At 41.6% G+C, this 21,890-nt stretch overlaps 2 protein-coding genes across 3 annotated transcripts in view; one reads left to right on the forward strand and one right to left on the reverse strand.

The window, feature by feature from the left end:
• The first annotated feature begins 326 nt into the window (after positions 1-326).
• si:ch73-105b23.6 (fibrillin-2) overlaps positions 327-21,890 on the forward strand; it is a 50,747-nt gene continuing 29,183 nt past the window's right edge. For both annotated transcript variants that reach the window (XM_064317564.1, XM_064317565.1), the window contains exon 1: positions 327-1,265. The gene's annotated coding sequence lies outside the window, so the exon portion shown is untranslated. The remainder of the gene's footprint in view (positions 1,266-21,890) is intronic.
• epcam (epithelial cell adhesion molecule) lies at positions 13,122-21,003 on the reverse strand. The gene is made up of 9 exons (XM_064317390.1): positions 20,605-21,003; positions 17,142-17,243; positions 16,296-16,554; positions 15,863-15,931; positions 15,664-15,733; positions 15,008-15,106; positions 14,457-14,654; positions 13,921-13,965; positions 13,122-13,582 (listed from the first exon to the last, which is right to left on the reverse strand). Exons 1-9 carry the CDS (start codon positions 20,660-20,662, stop codon positions 13,553-13,555), a joined length of 930 nt encoding a protein of 309 aa, XP_064173460.1. The 5' UTR covers positions 20,663-21,003; the 3' UTR covers positions 13,122-13,552.

A 21,890-nucleotide genomic window follows, 5' to 3' on the forward strand; every position in this document is an offset into this window, starting at 1 on the left:
CGCTAGGATTTGTGAGGCACCGATTAGCCTACTGCTGATATGATATATTCTGAGTTGCTTGAATGACTTCACTGGTTGAAAATTTTATTTATGGTAATATAAACAGCCATAGCGACAAATAAAAATCAGAGAGAGAAACCATATCTCTGGGAGAAATTGCCTGAAAGATGTGCGGTGTGCATTCCAGGTGACATTTTAAGGGGATCTGACAAATGTGGTTGAGAATCACGCCGATGTGGCCGTCACATAAGTATGGATGTGTGACTCCAGTCACACCTCTTTAACTTCACACTGAGGGAGACGGTCGTGCGAGTTGAGTCATGCTCCTCTTGGGACGTGCTGACTTTAAGTTCCAGAATGCCGGTGTTGTCATTTAGATCGCTTAAAGTTTTCTACTGCTCTGTAGACTTAACGGAGTCACACGCGCATTCAAACGTGGTATGGGGGTGTCTGAGGCAACACTGAAAATTAGTAAACAAAATTTTAAATTAAGCAATGTAAGGACTTGAGAGGCAGATTACTCGCTTGACACAAACGTCACTTCCTCCATGGTGTAATAGCCTACTGCGCGTGTGAGTATGGTGTCTGGCAAGACAGCAAAGTCAACACAAAGATTCTGTGACTTTGCTCAGGCCTAAAAGTATTTATACCCAAAAGAGACAGCAAAGTTACCATATAAATTGTGACAATATAATAATAATATATATTCCAGAGCAGTGTAACATATTGCAGTGTTTGGAATATGCACACAATCAGATACGATTTGTTTTTACAGCCCCTACATATATATTTTTTTGGGTTATTATCGGTGGTTTTTTTCTTTCATTCACCCGATCCACTAGGTCAAAGGGTAAGAAATATAGTGTTGGAAAGTTTGTTTTTTTAATGGACAACTGAGTGGATGTCCAGAAGCAGACGACATTGTTTTTTTTTGTTTGTTTTGTTTTGTGGAGAATTTTGGTTTGGTATAGCACTCTCGTTTAGGGAAATTCGGGTTACAACTGCCGAGTCTTGTCTCACCATATATTGTTCGTAATCTCAGTCTCGCCATCTATCCCGTATGTTCATTTATTTATTTTTTGTCTTGTTCGAGCACTGACAAGAAATCCATTTTCGCTTTTCCATTTGTTATTTGTTTTGCGTGTTTTATTTTTTTTAAAATGAACAAACATTTGGAAAAAATAAAAATCCTCAACGGAACGGAATGTAGGCCAATCCCGGATTTTAGGCTGGCCCAGAAGACCAAGTTGAATCGGCATCCACTGGTGAGTACTTTGGTTTTTGTGTAGCTTTCTTGGGTTTTTTTGGGACCACCTTTGCAGGCTGTGCCAGGTTTTATGTTTTAATGTAGTAATAACCATCAAATCACTTTAGTTAGACTCATTAGTCCCTTGCCCAACTATGAACTTAGTCCAGGGATGACGGAAGAACACATGCAACGGCGATACAGTTTATTTTGAAATGGACTGTGCTCTGCAAGCATGTAGATCTAAAGAATTCATTAAGACCTCAGAATTAACTAGGGCTTTCCTGTAAGGAGTTAAATTGAGGCCAGATTTTGGTGCACTGAATTATCAGCGAAATGTTGTATGCTGATGGTAGTCTTGTGATTTCTGTGACATTTGCCAAAGGAGATGTCTGGGCAGTAGGGCTGCCAGAATCATTTCAAAATGCCAACCAAAATGCACAGTCAAGGAAAGCCAATTCTCTGAACATTGCTAATTTTGTAACAAGTCCAACAAAATAAAACAAAACAAGACAACTGCCAACTGGCTTTGTGCAGAAAACTAGTCTTTAAAGGGATAGTTCACCTTTTCTGGGCTTTTTATGATACCCAACATAGTTTTATATTTTTTTGTTTGTTTTTGACACTGAAATAATATCACAAAGTGTACTGTCTTATTAAGGAGGCAGTAGTATGGCTATTTCTGCTGAGGGTTCCATTTTGATTATTAAAATATTATTGTACCTTTTTATTAAGTTGACTCCATTAGGCCAAAGCTGGCGGCATTGCTTTATGCTGTAAAGGAGCCTGGTACTCCACTCTTATCTAACCTTGCCATTGCTGTACACAAGCCACAATGCTTTCTTTAAAATTCATTTGACCAATTATTTTCCACCTTCACTTCACTCCACTCCAAAGTCAGTCAGCAGGAACTGCTGCTACCCTGCTGGAGAAGAGTCCTGCACATACATCTAAATCCAGACCCATTCATTCCCCCATCAATCATATGGCTCTCCACATCCATCTATCTACCCTTCTCCTTATATCGACACAATTTCATTCTGAGTGCCTTGACAGTCAACAGATGAGAACAAAGAGGTTTTGCACACACCCAGATAACTTTGACAGATAAGATCCGAAATGGGGTGTGGGGCAGGGGCGGTGGTCTGGGGTGCACAGACTTGTGAGGGTGGTCCTCAGGAAGGCGTGCATTTGAGAAGGTCACTGAGCCAAAGAGCTCAGGGGTACAAAGTGGGCCTCCTGACATCCTGCACATCCTTAGCAGACCCACCTCAGGGGTAGGCAAGGGGTAAACAAAGAACTTTCATTTGAATGGTATCAGTATGGTGTAGGCTCAGCAGTCCTCCGTCCAGCAGGGGCACTGAGATGTGCAGGCAGAATGCTGTTGCACTGAGGGTAGTGTATATCATGTACTAGGATGTATGAAATATTAAATGTGATATAAATGATTGATTGATTGATTGATTGATGTAGGATATGGGGGGAATTGGGAGTGAGGGCGATCCAGGCAAGTGTGTGAATGAATCTCCCCATGGAATGGGAAACTCAGTAACACCTTCCACGTCTACACGGCCATCACTCATACAGGCCCACGCCTTGTCAAGCCAATTCAAATTTCCAATGAAAAGAGTGTGTGTGTGTGCGTGTGTGTGTGCGTACATATCTTTGTGTGTGTGTGTGTGTGTGCGCACGTACATATCTGTGTGTGTGTGTGTGTGCGTGCGTACATATCTGTGTGTGTGTGTGTGCGTACCTATCTGTGTGTGTGTGTGTGTGTGTGCGTACATATCTGTGTGTGTGTGTGTGTGTGTGTGTGTGTGTTGGGGGGGATGAAGGCAGCGTAATCATTTATAACTCTTTCCTGCATGCTTCTGCCGGACTCCGCCCGTGTCAGTAACTCAGCCCATAATCTCATCTGGTTCTTTTTCTGTCTGCTTTGGTTGTGTTTGTTTATTTCTGTCGGGGAGAAAATGCATTTACACCTACAGGCTCATTCTCTCCCCTCTCTCACGGTTTTCATAATCCTGCTCTGTGCGATTATCATTTTTATAGATCAGCGGATATGGCGTGGTTGCTATTTTAAGGATTTGCATCGAGTCAGCACTTAATCGAATTCAAGTGGTGAGAAAAAAAATATTGAAAATATGTTTTTAAAGTGAGGTGACAATTTGCTACCTGAAACTGCTTTCCAGACCACTTCAGGAAGATAAGGTGTAACTTGCACATTTTTTTTTACACTGCAAAAAAGCCGACAAGCCTGTACTGTGCTTTGCATCGGGGTGATTTGCCCCAAATCTCTGCTTGAAAAGCTGCACAATCACTTCAAGCCTTAATTTTCAGTAATTTTTAAATATATATATTTTTTTTATTTATTTGGTGGCTGTTGTGGGGATGAACATGTCCAATTCCCACCCGAAATTTGGAATGTCCGGCTATCTGCGACCACAGCCGCACCCGCGTGTGAAGCCCACTGTGGATTCGGCAGAGTGTAGACATCCGCGGTTCTCCTCCGAAGCACGTAGTGCCATCAGCCCGTTTGTGTTCACTCTGCAGACTGCAGCCAGGCTTACAAGCTTACATAGTGGAGTCAGGGAAGACCTTTCCTATTTGACTTTGAAATACAGTCCACGGGGCCCTCTATCCACCAGCGGGGGTTGTTAGATAGCGATGAAATGGGGACCTCTAACTGACTTGGACCCTCCGATACCTTGGGCAGTGATACTGATACTGTATTTCCAACTGCACATCGGCCACAGTCGGGTCTGAATTTTGATCTGTTTAACCCATGCCTTAACCGAATGAGCCACCCAGCAGCCCTGCAGAGAAACATTGTTTACATGTTCCTGTCTGAGGTACACCGTGAGCTTCTGAACCCTTGATCTTATGACATCATGAGCTGAAGTGTACTCTTCAGATGCAAACGTTCACTGTGCCTTTGGGCCATCATGCATTTCTGTGTTTGACGTGTCTTTTTTGCTGTGCAGTTTTATGGCTGCCATCTTGACAAGATTTCTCATGAAAAGGAGATTATCGTTCATGAGGCCTTTCAGTTAAATAAAGGGTGCATTTAAAAAATTGGCTGTGTAGCTCAGCTGGCGGATAGTGGAGAAATGTATTGGCGAGTTGCAGCCCTGGCCTTGGAAGACGCACGTTTTTTTCGGCACGTACCCATACCTAGGAGTAGGCAGCAACAGAATGGTAATACAAAATGTGCTATTGGGAATAAAATAAAAGTTATGGGATTCATAAATGGTACATCCCTCTTATGGGTTCCTCATCTGTAATCAGCTTGTACTCATTAATTATATGCTTCTTAGCAGATGTTTTTATACAAAGCACCACACAGCATACAAATGCAGATGCTTCTCAGTATGTGAAGTCTCCTGGGATTGAACCCACAACCTTTTGCATTGTTAGCTCAATGTTCTACTAACTAAGCCATCACAGTAAACTTAAATGAGTGTTTTCTATGTCTCGATCTGGATGTTAAATGGGCAGTGTGGTGTGGGGTCAAGTGATATGTCATGTCATATATGGCTCATGATTGGTAAAGATCCTAGCGGTGTGCGAGGTGTAGATGTGGTCTGGAGAGTAACAGATCGATTCCTTCCATGCGGCGGTTAAAAGTTCAGCCCTGGCAGGAAGGAGGAAGAGGAGGTACATTGAGGGGTTACAGACAGATGAGAGTGCTGCTTGCTATCAGTTAGACTGTGAGCAATGATCCCTAGTGAGTTGGCCATATCAGCTCAGTTAATGAGCTTACATCTGTATGGATGGAAGTCCATCTGTGGCTAACTCCGCCCACTGCCACAGTTCATCAGTGCCAGCCGTTCTCCCACCTGGGCAACAGTCTCGTGCTGTCACTCACACAAATAAGCCACCAAGGACACACCCCTCCTGCTCTGCTGAGTCCCATCATCCATGTAAGGCTCAGACTCTGACACGCACAGGCACACACACACACACACACACACACACACATAATACCAGCTCAGTTTATTTTATTGAGCAAATCAAAAGTGTGTGTATGTAAGCATATATGTATGCATCTGGCCAAGATTCTATCCATTCATCCGTCCATGCATCCCATAACATTGGCATGTAGCCACATATCCAGTGGAGAGCAGAAGCTAGCTCAGTCTGGGAGGGACATGGGCCCAAATTACATTACATTTATTTAGCAGACGCTTTTATCCAAAGCGATGTACAAAAGTGCATATCATGGTCATTGGAACAACTACAAAACACAGGTTCAATAAGGTACAATACTCATTTCGTACAGCTATTTATTGCCAAGAAAATGCGATGCTCACTTCCCAGTGCTGTATATTTGTGATCTTCGTGATTCAGTACTTTATAGTTTTGCTGTTCTATACCCTTCTTTTTTTAGTTTTTTTTTAAGTTTATTTTGTTTATTTAACAGGGGCCATGCACAACACAACCGTTGGGCCAGAGTTAGCTATATAGCTCATTTACATCTGCGGTCCCTGGGCAAGAAAATATTAAAAACAATACAGTATAATACAAACAGTACAATACAAACAATTAAAAACAATACAATTAGCAAAATTTACAAACAGTGCATCACATACAAAACAACATCATACAAAATATACATTACATAATCTCCATGTTGGAAAACAGTTGGTTCCATATAAAGGTTTAGATCAGTGATCACATGATTGGTTTGTCTTGAGCCATGTTTTAAGTGTTGTTATAAAAATACTGAAGCTTGTGCATTCTCTTATATGGATGGGAATTGAGTTCCATTTATCTGCTGCTCTGACTGAAAATGCTGATTGTCCGAAAACAGTATTTCTAAATTTAGCTGAGCAGTCACCTCTGACTGATGCGCTGGTCTCCCAAGCATTGTTCCTGCAGAATGACACACATTGTTTAAGTGGTGGTGGTGCAAGATCATGAATTAATTTATACATCAGGCACATATCTGCAAAACAAAGAAAACTGTCAAAGGTCAATACATTATACTTTTGAATGATGGTACAATGATGGTAGCTCCTTGGTTTTTATCAAGAATTTTCACAGATTGTTTGTAGAGAGTGTATAATGGTTTTAGCGTAGACGCTCCTGCCTGGGACCAGCTTGTAGCACAGTAAGATAGGTGCGAGAAAATCATTGAGTGCATAAAGAGCTTAGCAGCGGCTAGAGGCAGTTGATGCCTAATATGTCTAAAATTCATTAGGCTAGCTCTGACACTTCTGGAGACCTTGTATATATGTTATCTGGGCTATCATGTCCTGACCATCTGTCTGGAAAGAAACTCCACAATAGGCATTTTTATTACTTCTTTTTACAAGTGGTCATTCCTCAGGCTGACTCAAGGAGCCCTTATGGGCACATCCATTCTTGTGTGCGCATGGCTTGTGTTTGTACACATTAACTCCATCCACATCCACATTTCTGTGGACCTGAGTGAGGTAGTGTCTCTCAGATGTACGGAGATTGTTTATAAGTGGAGCTTGACGGCTAAACTGTATCTTCATTTCTAATCTATTATATATTTCTGCATGTGTGCGTGCATGTGTATACATGCTAAAAAGGCGGCGGTGTAGTATACTGGGTCAGGAACTGGTCTTGCAGCCGAAAGGTTACAGGTTCGATTCCTGGGTAGAACACTGCCTTTGTACCCTTGAGCAAGGTTCTTAACCTGCATTGCTTCAGTATATATCCAGCTGTATAAATGGATGCAATGTAAATGCTATGTAAAAAGTTGTATAAGTTGCTCTGTATAAGAGCGTCTGCTAAATGCCTGTAATGTAAACAATTGTATGTATGTGCGCATCTACATTAGCATATGTGTGAGACCATGTGCTGGTATGCATCTGGAACTGGGAGGAGCCTCGGGGCGCAACGATCATTCCCTCAAGCCATTTGCAGCACTGATGCACTACAGTAGTCCATACAGTTATGTGTCCTCTACTCATGGTCATTTCACCCGGTTTGTATGAGGATGGGGTTCAGAGAAGGGGAATTTGTAGGATAGGAGGTCTGGGCTTTGGGTCTGTCTTTGTCACACAGAGAGACAGCTGTGTATGTCTGCTGTTAGTGGCAGAAGGCCCAACAAACATATTTCCACCAGCACAAGTCTTAAAGATGACTAAAGAGCACAAACATACACAGGTTTAAAAAGACTGAGGGATATGAACTTGACACACACACACACACACACACGCACACACACACACAGCATTTGGATCATCTTTGTGTCTGATCCAAATGCTTCAATTCATTTGAAAAAAAAGGGAACAGGTGGTCTGTTTTTATGGTTTGAGAGCTCACAATGAAGTATACAGAACTTGGCTGATAGACACAAACACACACACCCACCCACACACAAATTCTAAAGGCAATCCTAAATTCCAAGTGAAAAAATGGGTCATAACATCTAGAAGAACGTTTTCAAAGGGACTGCCAAAAATGTAAATTTTGTCCTTTATAAATATGCTAACAGCCTTATACGTTAGGGAGTCTACCTCTGACAACTGCAGCTGCACAAAGGGTGTTGAAATATTCTAAAGGCCATGGAAAAAGATCATATATCAGCACCTGCTTTCCACATAGTAACATGCTTTGTACATGAATATCATGGCTGCAATTTTAATATCCAGTAACACCAAGACATGAAGGACATATAAATAATATGAGTATCAATTAACTCTCAGATAAATTATAGGGTTAAGATGTGCCTTTTGTCCCCTCCCTCCTTCATATGGAAAATGGTCAATCCCAGAAGCATGCAGGTTCATTCATGACCACATGGTGGCAGTGTTGTCACTTTTTAAGTATCAACTTCCTGTTGAGACACTGAGGGTTGGCTTGTATAATCAAGTACAGTCAACTGGCACTTCCGTGTCTTCCTTTAGGTGTTTTAAGAATGTGTAAGAATTCCACATCAGCCAATGGCATTTAATGTACTTACCATTTCAGCAATGCTCTAGAAAAAAGAAAGAAATGGCAGGACAACGTGACTTTTTTTATCACAACCAAGAACAAAAGTTTACCAAATAATTTCCTGGATATTTTGTAGCTGAATGCCCGTAGTTTTAGCGCTGGTTTCCTTTTTGAATGACAGTATTTTTGATATCTTTTTGCGGTTGGAAGTGAAACCCACTTCTACATTAAAGGTGGTAACTCTACAGGCTTGGTTCAGCAGCAGCTAGGGTTCATTTCAGCAAAAGTGCTTTGTCTGCCGACAAGGTCACATGACCTGGCCTCCGCCCCAAAACCAGTTCCTCCGCTTCCATGCCTGCTATCACCATGGGGACGGCCACCATTTCCCACTGAAGCAAACAACCACTGGTGATATTCACATACACGACACAACACAACACAATTGGGTGCAGAGAAGCAAGGGTAGAATTCTAGAAGTTCTGTTGAATTAGGCTCTGTCATTTTGCAGGGGAAGCCTGTCTTTTCATGAATTATTCACCAATCGATTTACTAATCTACCATTCACTAATTCTAATTGTATTCTATTCTAATCTCTCTCACTCCTGCTGTTCCTCTTTTCCCATCTCATTTCCCTATCTCCATCTACCTACTTCTCTATTTTCCCTCCCGCTCTCCCTATCTCTCCTTTGCTCTTTCCTTTCTTCCTCTCATTTTCTCTATCCATATCCCTGCCATTTCTCTCCTCACTCTCTGGTTTCTGTTTACACTTACAGCAGTTTTGCTAATATATGAAAAACAATGTTCTTGAGTGTCACTGTCCCAGATTCACCACAGCAAGTTGTTTATTCGGCCCACAGCCTGTTTATGTGTGCGTGTCTGTGCGTGTGCGTGCGCATATGTTAGTGTGCGCGCAAGTACATGTTAAGGATTTGAATAAGGCCAAGTGATTTGAATAAGGCCTAATAGCCATGTTACAGGTTGACAAGTAATTTCCTTTTCATTTGAAGAGGTGTACGCCTGTTCTAATCCATCACACACGGGCAAAACGCTGAACCTGCTCGTTTCCTCATGCTCTGGGCTGTCTGATCACACGTTTACAATGACTGTCCTAACGCTCTGTAGGAGGGACCTATCCTGCCACAGCTATTATAAAGAATAATCCCATGATAACACTTCTCAGGTCTGTTTTTGCACGGATTCCATTATGTTGGATTCCCTCTCGCAGGACAATTGCAGAAATCAATTTTCAGACGAGGAGAACGGAATTCCAACAGACAGTGCTTGGCAAAAACAAACAGGAAAAAAATAAAATTTTCAAAATAAATTAACTTGTAGCACTGACTGTATTTTTATGGTTTAAACGGTTTTTCAGCTGTTCTGGTCTCCGCTACTGCGGGTAGATTATATGCGTGGATATACATACACATTTAAATATTTCATCAACTTACATCCGTATATATCGATGCAGGGTAGAAAGAGTACAGTCAAATAGCACCGTGTGACAGAAACCAGTGGGGAAATCACCAGAGAGAGAGAGAAAGAGAGAGAGAGTACTGACTTTCATTGAGAGACTGTCATTGTGTCCTTGTCATACAGATACGGACACACACACACACACCTGACTTACGCTTCTGAGTACACACTCAGGCATGCCTACATGTGTACTGAACGAAAACAAATTTCTCAACACTGACATAAGCTCTACGATGACACAATATTGTGTGCTAATACCTAAATACACCCTTGGTAATTATTTCTGGATATTTCACAACTGTATCACCCACGGAAAAACAAAGTTTCAGTTTGCCTGAGGTTTCATTTCTTCTGGAATACCATTTCATGGAATATTTAATGCAGTATTTCATTTCATGGACTGTGACTGTGACAGATCTAAGAAATGTAAAAAGGTAGTCGGTCACCTTGTGATAATTAAGAGAACACGTGGTTGATTTTTAAAAAATCGTTCCATGGCACTGGTGTGCAGAGCAATGTCTTTAGTGTCCCAAACTGCCCTCCCTATCCTCCACTTTGTCCAGGTAGGGTTACTTGCCCCTGACGCCATAATAGGTATTGACACACCCTTTCCCAAGGAATGGTGTTTTGGGGGGCGGTATACGTCAGAATCTAAAACCTGTCTGCACTAGTTTCAACAGGAAAAACATCTCTCCCTTTCTCTGACTCACCTAGGAGATCATGTATCAGCTTTGTTTGTGTCACACAGAAACACTGAGTTTTGAGGGGGGGGGGGGGGGGGGGGGGGGAGAGAGAGAGAGAGAGAGAGAGAGACTTTGCTTTTGGCCACTTGTTGCAAATTTACTGCTTTCATCACGAAACATCCATTTTTTTTTTTTAGCACAGGCATGCCGTTTGAGACGGAGAGAACATCAGGGTGTTACAGACCGTTGTTGATGGAATGTGTTCCATCTGGATCGTGTCTGTTAACGCGTTTTCACACAGGCCGTTAAAAGCCACCACTGCACACAGCAGCTCATAATTACACCGATCCTCAGCGTTTCCCCTGATTGTTGTGGAGGAGGAACTCAGACCGGAGCGCTTAGTTAAACATGCAAATGATTTGTAGGAACAAAACCACCTATCCTGGAACAGCCCCCTTAAATGAGAGCTACCGTGGAAAAAGGGCAGGGGAAACCCCGAATTCCACACGGGAGAGACGAGCCCTGACAGGAGGGACAGTGGCTTATTCACAGAGATCCTTTGCTTTTGAAGTAGTGTGTCCAACCCAGTGACACCACAACACATCACGTAAACACCATGGGGAATGAGTCAAGATAACACTAGCAATGATAGGCTTTCCATAATAGGAATCTAGAAAATAGGAATTTTCCACTCACTCCTAATATGTCGTGTTCCGATTTAACCTGGTTTGGTTCACAACATAACAATGGCAGGCTTCCTTTTGAGGTTAAATTCAAAATGGGCATGGCCTGTTCTGATCTGACAATTTCATTTACTGGAAATCCTCTTCACAGCTTGTCCGTGGAAAAGACAAGTCTGCCGACTTTTGAGTTTCGCAGACAAAAGGAATGCCACTTTTTCAGCCACACCTCTTGATCGGTAGCGTAGTAACAACATGGAGACCACAATGTCAGCTTCTCCTTGACAGACAGGTCCTACCTGAAGTAGAGTAGTATTTTCTCTCACCACTCATTTCCTTCAAATCCGAGCTGAAACTGGTTTACTATCTCAGGCTTGTCTATTTTTTTCTTTGTACTCTCAATGTGTTGGTTCAATCTTATAAACTGCCAGTTATTTCCAAATGTATAAAAGTTAAACAATAGACAGACTATTTTTTTCCAGTCCCTCAGTCAACTTATTTGCTCACACAAATACACACACCCTGATAATGCACAGAGATTAGACGTCAGACAAACAAGATGTTCATGCCACAGAAATCTCTATCGAGAACCATTATAGAAGAACTGTGCAGCTGAGAGAACACAGCCCATTCGTGACAAACACTGCATCAAAGTAGCAGCATTCAAAGCCATTCAATGTCGTTTTTTTTTTTTTTTTTTTACAAAGCCGCATTATAGGTCTCCGGATTAAGGCATGAATGGTCTATGGTTCAGGTACTGAAAAAGGAAAATTTTTAAATGATACCGACAGGCAATAAAGGCATTTGTTAGATATGATTAGTAACTGTTGTGGTTTCTCTGTTCATTAACAGAGCATTTTTGTATGAATAGGTCATAAACGGAAGGGTTCTACACAATGCATATCAGGTAGGCTAAGTGTGAGACATTTGTATGGGTCATTCAAAATATAGACAAAAAGTTATGAGAGCCACATTTTAGGATGAAGAGCAGTTGAAGTAGTCACAGCAGGCCCTACTAGCACAATAAAGCAGGCTTGTAGCTCTCATGACTGTCTACCCCTGAAATTACCCTCTACCCCTGAAATTACAATTGGAGGAAAAAATGCAAATGCACCCAGTGTAATAATATTTGCACAGATTTTAATGTCCGGGCCACCCCCTGACCCAATGCCGAGATATTCAAATTGCTAGTTTGCATTTCTCAAACATGAAAAATATCCATCAGGTGTTCATTTCTCACACTTATGATCAAAAAAAGGAAGCCTTTCCCTTACTCTTCCCTTTTGTTGTCATTTTCCACAGAACTAGTCTAGATAGGCAGTCCTGCATGAAATGCCATACCTTAAATCCCTTACAGTTCATTTGACACCACGCACACAATCATAACTGAGCCTTCGTGACAAGCAAAAACATACGGTTGCCGTGTCATTCTAATATCTGAAACACTTGGATTCACTTTTATAGTGAATCAGAATATATATTTAGCACCTAAATTAGTCCACACAAGGACAAGCTGAAATGCACATGCAAATACTCATACTGTGCATTGACTTCAGGCGTGCATCAGCTGCAGCAGGCAGGCTGTCATTTTGGCATCAGTTTGCACCAAATCAAGTCTGCACATCCTGCACTTGCACTTCTCTCAAGATTATACCCTCTAGAGGATTTCTGCACTTTCATTCCTGTTCTTTGCACATCTGTTCAGTATAGCCTATTTTCCATTACATGTTGTAGAGAATTAGTGCCTGTATTGGCACGGAGTGTGGGGGGGAGTGTGGGGACGGAGTGTGGCACAGTGGGTAAGGAACTGCGCTTGTAACCGAAAGGTCGTAGGTTCGAATCCCGGGTAAGGACACTGCCGTTGTACCCTTGAGCAAGGTACTTAACCTGCATTGCTTCAGTATATATCCAGCTGTATAAATGGATACAATGTAAAGTGCTATGTAAAAAGTTGTGTAAGTCGCTCTGGATAAGAGCGTCTGCTAAATGCCTGTAATGTAATGTAATGTATTGATATCATTTTGTAGTGATTTAAGGTTCTTCGCTCTCGATAAGAGTGAGCATTTGCAAGATGTTGGAGAAGTCAAGGCTGACAATTTTGGTCAAAGAGTGGAGATGGAAAGGTAGTTTAAACAATATTATCATTTTATTAAAAACCATTTAATCAAAATTCACAATATTAAAAACCGCAGTACCCCAATCTGTACATGGCAAAGTGAAAAATATTACGTCAAATAAAAAATGAATCTCCAATATGCATTTCATGGACAGGGATTTGGTAATATACAGGCACTTTCTGCAATTTTCTTTAGCTCATAAATATGGTCCTTGGGAAATAACAGCACACCAAATATTGTATATTAACAAAGATGTAAGTTACAGCAGAGACCATCCCTCAGATTAAAAAACTATTAAGCAACATTTTTATAGACAACTGCACACAAGATGTTTAGAACAAGAGCTAACCTCTAGTTTAGTTTCCAATGTGAAGGGTACTCCTATCAAAATGTGATGGGATTATTTTACTTAATTTCACCACTTCAAGAAAATAAGGACATTCACTTTGCCATCTCATCCAATTCTCTGACCTGAAAGAAAACAGAATCCTTTTTAGTTTAGCATAATTTTAGCCTTGATTTTACAAAGTCACATTTGGTTTGCACTGATATTTCCCATATCGTATTAGCAGCTTTCGTGACAATGTTCCATTGAAAATTATGTGTACCTTTTTACTCTGTTCAGTGATTTTGGAGGGTAGGAAATTATGCAGTGATAAGAACTACAGCTTTCAAAGGCACGTATATATACTTCCCATTCCTTCAGTTTCCTTACGCATCAATCTAAAATCTCCAAGCAACACAAAGTATAAAAAACTACCATTTTTTGTTTAAAAAAAAGGCCCAGAAGTTCTAATGCAAACACTCACCTGTGTCTTCTGATACTTTGCCCTTTCTTTCTTATTGGTGAAGTACTGGAAAAGAATTAAAAGCTCCCGTAAATGCTACAATACTACTAAAACCATCTGCCCATGGTGCACCAATAATTGATACAGTGTTGGACAGTGTTAGAAAGAATGAATACTGGTTGGTCTTCCGCATTTAAATGACTTATGATGTCATATATTACTGAACTGGAGAAAACAGGTGCAGAGGAAGAACTGGGGTGGGAACAAACATTCAATCTGCCTGAACCATTTCAACTGGCTAACAATCTGTTCATGTTCTATTCTTTTCTTTCTTTTTCAATGAAACTGATGACTCATTCCATTTTTCAAAGTCGAGACTAGAGTCGTGCATTTATTAAGACCGGCTGTAGGTTTGTAAAGTGTGGCGGATACCCTTAGTATCCTGTCTAAGGCTGCTTGGTCACAGTTTAAAAAACCCTTTAAAGAGTCTTGAGCATTGGCATTCATTCTGGGGGTTTGGGAAGGGGTGGGGGGCGAGGGTCACAAATAAAACTCACCAGGATGAGCAGCCCAGCGACAACGGCCAGAATGACGACGACGATGACCGCAATCACCCCACCGGTCAGCCTCTTCATGGTGAAGGTGGGGGGCTCCGCATCTACATAGTACACCAAGATGTTCTCCATTTCCACCTTCTTGCCCTCCACGTTCGGCTCGAACTTGCTGGTGTTTTCGAAGAGAGGCAGGACTTTGACCTGGGGTGAGAGAGGAATGAGTTTAATATCACTGCCGTTGTCAGAATGACTCTAAATTACCATGGCTATGTTTATTGTTCATTTATCATCATTGTTAAAAACAGCAATGGCAAGCAAAATAATCATGGACTGTTTGCAAGAGTAGTACCGATAGCATTTTACATTTTAACCAAAGTGATTTCAGCAGCTTGATTTTTTATTTTTAAAGAAAAAAGTTAGAATTAAAAGGGACATTTAGCTCTCCTGTTAGAACACTTATTGTACACTTTCACTAAGGATGATGTCACCTGGCTGCTCAGTTTCTATAACAGCACTTCCGACAAGCAAGAAAAGTAGCGTGGGCGCATGCTTACATCTTTCTCCATGTAGTAAGCCATTTTGGATAGGTCCTTATCTTTGTCTGCTTTGTCCTTCTTTATGTCCAGGACGATGAGGCGTGCGTCCTTGTCATACTGTCAGAGGAAATGGACGTGTCAAACAGACTGCAAAGTTAGCTACCCTGCCCCCTTTTCCCACTGTGGGGCTATTCAACCAACTGCCAACCAAGTGATCCAGAAATAACTACCAAACTACCATTTCAAAATACATTCCAGGTGCATGTACAACAAATAAAAATTAAATATAATAAACAATCATGCATAAGAACGAATTCACTGAAAAGATCCATTGCCTAAAAAGTCTGTCATCTTGTCCTTATCTCATACTTTCTATCATGGTATTTATAATTAGCATTGTGCAAAACATTTAATTATTTTGATGCAACTTTTGGTATATTGAAGGTTTTTAAAAAAGATCTTTCCCAAGTCACATTGAGTATAAGGTCTCCAGATGTTTGGGTTTTATGTTAGTTTAAATATAGTTTTCACAAGCCTACATTGAACTACTGTTTTACTAAACATGCATTGAAATCAGGTCTTCAACACGGCATGCTTTTCTTCTGAAAGAATTTCCGTAAAAACCTTCAGTTGATTTAATGAAGGGTTATCTTGAAAAGTCTTGAAATACTCACGGCCATTTCCATGCTGTCCGTAAGGTCCGCGGGCATATCATAACGTTCCTTTAGAGCAGCCTTCAGAGCACTGTGCCAACAGAAGGCATATGTCAGTAAGTTTAGGGAAACACTAATTATGGTTATGTTAAACTGGAAGACCCAAGCACACAATCTTCAAATGGATAGCAGGGTTCCAAACTGAATAGACAGCACTTACGTTTTCAGCTTGTCTTGGTCCATCTGGTAACCAGGAATATCCTTATGTTTGAGCTCAAGACGTACCCAGCTGTAGGGGGGGAAGGATGTAGGTGTAAAACATTTCAGCTGATCCTTACCACAACAAGTCAGCAGCAGCTAAAGCGCTCCCCAATCGTTTGCCTTGCATACAACCAGGTTTCTGCAGCTGTGGCAGAATGCACACCCCCACCTGCAGTCCAATAGCCTTGGGCCAAAAATCACAACTGTGTTCTGTGTCTCAAATGTCGAAGCCTTGTTTTTAACAAACAGTAACAGTGGCTGTACCAGACACCCAGACACCCAGAAAGTGGGTGGATCACATGCAAACTTCACATAAACCAAGCGTTGCTTTATGTATGTTCATCCCGGAGGAGCCACAGTGGTGGCCCTGCGTTCGAGGGGGGTTGACTCACTAGGTCTCCACCAGCTTGTCGCACTTGAGGGTCTTGTCGCCCTTGTCCGTGCGGCGCACTCCAGCGCTGTTCACACACCAGCACTCCTCGGTGTTGTTGCACTGCAGGGCCTTGAAGGTGCCGGTGTTCTCGCACTCGGGGTCGTAGATGCCGTCGTTGTCCACGAAGGCGTGCTCCGTGGGCTTCCCGCCCGTGCGGGTGGACAGGCCCTTCTTGGCGCGGTACATCTCCGCCTTCATCAGAAAGCACTTGGGGATCACTGGCGTGGGAGGGAGGGAGGGAGGGGAACAGTTTCAACGAAATGGAAACGTCAGAGCTGCAAATGCACACGGGTGCACACGTGTGGAAAGTGGTGACACGCTAACTTACCGTTCCCCTTCTGAAGGGGCCCTCGTCTCAATCAAGCTCTCTATACTGCTGATCCCTCCCCCTCCCCCCCCCTCCAGCAGAATGAGCCCCCCCAACATAATCGAGAGCAGAGCCGCTGCCCATCCTCCACTGCAGACTGAAAACCCACCCATTTGAACAGCATCATGACTCACCTAATGCTGAACTCTGAACATTTCACATGGGTTTTCTAGCCCTACCTATGGCAGATCTAAAACTATAACCCACAACCCAATTGCTTCTTTGTAATGCTGAAATTTTTTACCGCTTTTGCACCTACTGTGGCAACTACCTTTATAAGTTTACATATCGTCTACTCCTGTAAGGTTGTGACTCTGACCTAGCATCAGCACTGTTTGTTGACTCAACCAATATCTGTGTGTTTACACAAGTCACTCTGGTTAAGGGCATGTGTTAAATGTTAATGCAATTCATGCAAGGACATTGTAGGCCACCTACACTTAGTGCAGTCCAGGGGCTGTTTCACGTTCTCGCCAACCATTACAGTGCACTGGCAAGGGGTTCCGTCACAAGTAGCCCACTTCATAGTCTTACAGGTGCCTGAGGAGAGAGGAAGCAGCATTACTTTTCTGAATTTTCTTTTTTACTGATTCACAGCAGCCAGTTGGTTTTCTTAGCAGCAAATCAAACATAAATCAACTGGTATTCACATATTTAACGCCACACGCATACATACACACTATGCACATTATTTCCTTATTTAATCTTTTCCTGTCTCTCCAACCAGAGATCTGGAACTGCACGAGAGAATTAAAAGAAATAAAACGTAGGAAAAAACAAATGAATAAATCCAAGTGTATACATAATTCTACATTTTACACTATAACAAGCACGAGGATTTAACATAGAACAGAAACAAAAGAATTATAAATTAGATATGCATCTTAATGGTTTTATGTAACAAGCTTCTAGTTGCTGCGGAGGTGAGGTCTCACATTTAGCTCTTAGATTTCCATGCAATAGTAATTCTGGCACACTTGTGGCAAACTTGGGCAAATTTTTTGGACAAAATGTCAATCGTAACACTTGTGTGCTTGAACAAACAATCATAATGTCCCCTCTGTGAGAGTGGGGAAGTTCCAATGTCTTGGAGGTTGTGGTAAAGGCAGGTAACAAGAGGAAGGCATCCTGGTACCCTATTGGTTATTTTGTTACCCAAATATGGTCATTCTTCCATCACAAGTGACCATTTTTGGTCATATGGAACAGAGGTCATGCAGGCTTCAATTTAAGCTGACTGAATTAAAGTTCTGGCTCACCCTTGTTTGAGTTCAACAAACCAGTTCCTATATTTGAGTTGTTTTCCTTTGTAGTCACACCTCTTGCCCTTATTAAGAAAGCAGTAATTAAACAATGTCTCCTGGCCAAGAACTCAGAAAGAGCTCCGTTTTCCCATAACCGCTCCTAGGAGCTGAATTTGCGGGCATACAAAACGTAAACCAAAACCTCTCTCTTAGGCTGGCATTTAAAAAGTGAACAAGCCATCACTGCAATCTGAGGTGAAGCAGTGTTTTGGTTCTGTGGACACAACATATATGGCGGATTCTATTCTATTCTATTCTACGTGTGCTCTTTTTTCCCTCCGATATGTCTGTCTGGCCAGAGTTTTTTTTTTTTTATGTAAAAGAACTGGGATTTCACATTAATCATTTTACCAATGAATAACAAGCCAAAGTGCACTTGAATTACGACTCTGAATATGTGCAAAAATACGTGGCTAGGTGACTGTGCACACTTGAATCCGATTAGTCCGTAACCAGGAAGCAGTCAGTTATTTGTGCGTGAACACTCTTTACACTCACAGTTGAAGAGTGAACAATGCCCAGACAAGATTAAAGTTCTTCTTTGGACATTGTTCACTCTAATGAATTAAAAATCATTTTTGTTTTGAGGGTGGTCAAGCTGAATGGAAATCCGAGTGCCTGGGCTATGTTCCAAAGTGACCTCTTACACCCTCAATGAGTGCGTTCTATTCGATCACGTAATGATTCTGGGGACTGACAGACTGGTTAAAAACTGCCGTCCCAGAACGCACCTTGAAGTCATCATCGCTGAGGTGCTGCTGTCCTGACATTTACCAGCTAATGGCACAGTATGTGTGTCTCAGCTCACACGAGGGGAGAGGTTTCTGAGACACTGATGGATTTTGCATTCATAACAGGAAGGCAGCGTTCCCATTATCGGAACAGTTCAGCAGCCCAATAAAGATGCAATGTGCATACTTTGTAACGTACGAACGCTTATATTCAGACTATGTTCAATACCGCAGAAATAAAACCATTTTTATTGAACAATAACACATTTCATGTGCTTTATTTTTTTAAAAATTATTATTCTGACACAAAGCAAAGGTGGATGAGACCATCTTGCGGAAGAAGAACGTGAGCCCATGTGCCCATTTTAATACACTGTGACAGAAGTATGAATAAAAATGCTATAGAAATAGGACTTTCTTTAAATGTGAACTTGATTGTGCTTTGTAATATTATTATTATTATTATTATTAACAGTGAATAAGCCTCATCACCAGCAGTTCAGTTGGCTGGTTATTTGTGGACCTTGGTGCTCAGTTTGATGTTCATGGTGGTTTCGGATGTGCCCTTAGCCAGGAAGTCGCCCTCAGACTTCCCTTCATCAGGGGGTGATTTTAAGGGTTGACTTTAGGGGCTGATTTGAGAAGCCTTTGAGAAGTTCCAACTTCATTTTGAATGACCCTTATCCCCTAGAGCATGGATATTCAAATCCAGCCTTTGAATCCAAATTATTTTCTTCCAGATAATTAACTGAATAATTAGTGCTATCGATTAGCCTGACGGTCTTCACACCTGAGTCCCAGGTAAAGGGAGGGTGGAAAAGCAGCAGTTCTCGGTCCTCAAAAGACGATTTGAGTAACCAGGCCCTAGGGTGTGGCAACTGTAAGGCTTAAGGACAGGACTGCCCAACCCTGTTCCTGGGGATCTACAGCCCAGAAGGTTTTTGTTTCAACCCTAATCTGGCACACCTGATTAGCAACTCAATAAGATCTCCAGCTGTTGAATGGGTTGTACTTTGTTTGGGTTGGAGTGAAAACGTCCAGGGTGGTAGATCTCCAGGAAGAGAGTTGGGCAGCACTAGCTTAAGGACAACACAACCTGAGAAAGACTTGATCCTTAGATAAGTATGCATAGTCACCCAAGGAGAAATCAGCCTGGAAACGGACTAAAAAAAATTATCTTTACGTTTTTTTTAATGAGACTAATAGGCTACTACTGATGGGTAGCCTACTCTCACTACATGTAGAACCACTAGAAAACGCCAAGAAGGCAACAGCACGACGTGTTAGGGCCCGTGGCCTCACTTCCGTGTCCTTCTGTAGTGTGAGAGGTTTGCGCCCTTAACCAAAGTGTCCATTCTAGGCGCCCTTTCCAGGTTGTACCAGTGGTAAATACAATAGGCAAAAAGTTACGCAACGTTTTTCAAGTTGACGTCGGTGATAAACCTCAACCTAAAAAAGGAAGTGGTATAGCAAAGCACATACAGTAGGTCTTTTGAGAGAACATGCCGTTAATCGCATTTCGGCTCGTTTTACTGTAATACACCAAGCACCATATGAAGTATAGTCTTGAACGATGCCTTACGCGTTTTTTAAACTTAATACTTGAGTATTAAGACTATAATTTTGCACAAAGCCGTGGACGTGCATGGGGAAAAACTTTTAAAAATGCGCACATGTAGCGAATATGATAACCTTTTCAAATGTATTGCTACGAAGTTAATATATAATATATAAATAAAATATATATAAAGGACAAGAAAAGGAAATATCACGTATGCAAATATTTGAACCGATTAGACCTCTGTTCGCCTGAAGAGAGCAACATTTATAAGAACAAAGCTTATTAATATAAATAAAAGCACTCACATTGAGCCGATGCCGTAGCCGCGAAGGCCATCAGAAGAAACACAACCACAGAATTCATGGTTATGGTTGCGAAAGATCTGGAAAATATACCGAAAGCTGTAAACGTCCGAGGTTGGCTTTGTGGCTGCTCCGCACAAGGCCAACAGGTACACTGAACGAGAAGGAAAACAAGCGCTCTTTTCTTTCTCTCTCGCAGGTGCGGTCTTCTCGTCCAACCGGTTTGGGGGAAGAACTCTCAAACTGAATCGGCAGGAGCGTCTCAAATTACACTCTTGGGTAGTTAAAAACGAGAACCTAATGTCATTATCCTACAAACTCCTGTAAATATCGTAAACTAAAATGTTCGAATATTCTTTCCAGCCGTGTTTTTAAGAGTTTTCACTAAAATATCCCCTATTTAGTTAGACCCAGTCAAAATCAAGGTGGGGTTCGGCGTAGCATTACCTAATTCTCACCTTTCCTCCACCCATGTCCATATTTGTATCTTCCTCAAAATGTTTGAGAACTATATGTACCGTAGGCTATTGCAGGCACTTTGCCCTTACAAATATAGGTCTATTATTATTATCATTATTTTCGTTTCTTTACGTTTTTAAAAATAATAATTAGATCACCAGTTCCAGCTCTGTTTTACGTATTTTGTTAGTCGTATTGCAACGAATTTTCGTCATCAGACGCTGTCCCTTTTGTTTATTGCAGTTGAACTGCGGCTGCACACTGTACGTCCATACCCTTTTGTGTAATACTACTGTTAGAATATAAGTACATTCCTATATTTGTACTTTCTGTGGTATGTGTGCTTTATGTGCCAGACACCAGAATATAAACTCTATGATGCAAAAAAAGCATTATTTGATTTGATTTTGAGAGGGCGGGGAGGTGGGTGCTTAGACAGTGCTTCTCTTTCACTTATTTTGAGGGGTTGTGTACCTAAATGTTTCTATTTGTAAAATAAATACAAATAGATGTCGTGTGTGACATCCACACTGTTGTGTAATCTGTATTCATCCCAGTGTTTACCCCATCACTCACCTACAGAGGAATTGTCGATATGTTGACACCAAATTCTTTCCTACCAACCAGTATCGCTGGCGTGAAGACAACTAAACAAGTAATAGCTACTTATTATCAATCTGTTCTGTGTGTGCAGCCCTGGGATGCATCTGGCCTTGCACAAAGCAGTCATGCGAAAGCAGATTCTCGGGTAAAGACTTGTGAAATATTCAGTGAAGCCAGATCCCACAAAGGTCAGAATGAGCATTTGATACAAAAATGCTGTCTTTCGT

The sequence above is a fragment of the Anguilla rostrata genome, chromosome 18, assembly GCF_018555375.3.
Source record: "Anguilla rostrata isolate EN2019 chromosome 18, ASM1855537v3, whole genome shotgun sequence".
NCBI lineage: Eukaryota > Metazoa > Chordata > Actinopteri > Anguilliformes > Anguillidae > Anguilla > Anguilla rostrata.

Excerpts from the sequence above, each read along its gene's own strand:
- epcam (XM_064317390.1), bottom strand. The coding sequence starts at position 20,662 with ATGAATTCTGTGGTTGTGTTTCTTCTGATGGCCTTCGCGGCTACGGCA. Across the intron at positions 17,244-20,604 it reads GGCTACGGCATCGGCTCAAT|GCACCTGTAAGACTATGAAG; the intron begins GTGAGTGCTTTT and ends CTCTCTCCTCAG. Across the intron at positions 15,932-16,295 it reads GACAAGCTGGTGGAGACCTA|CTGGGTACGTCTTGAGCTCA; the intron begins GTGAGTCAACCC and ends CCCCCCCTACAG.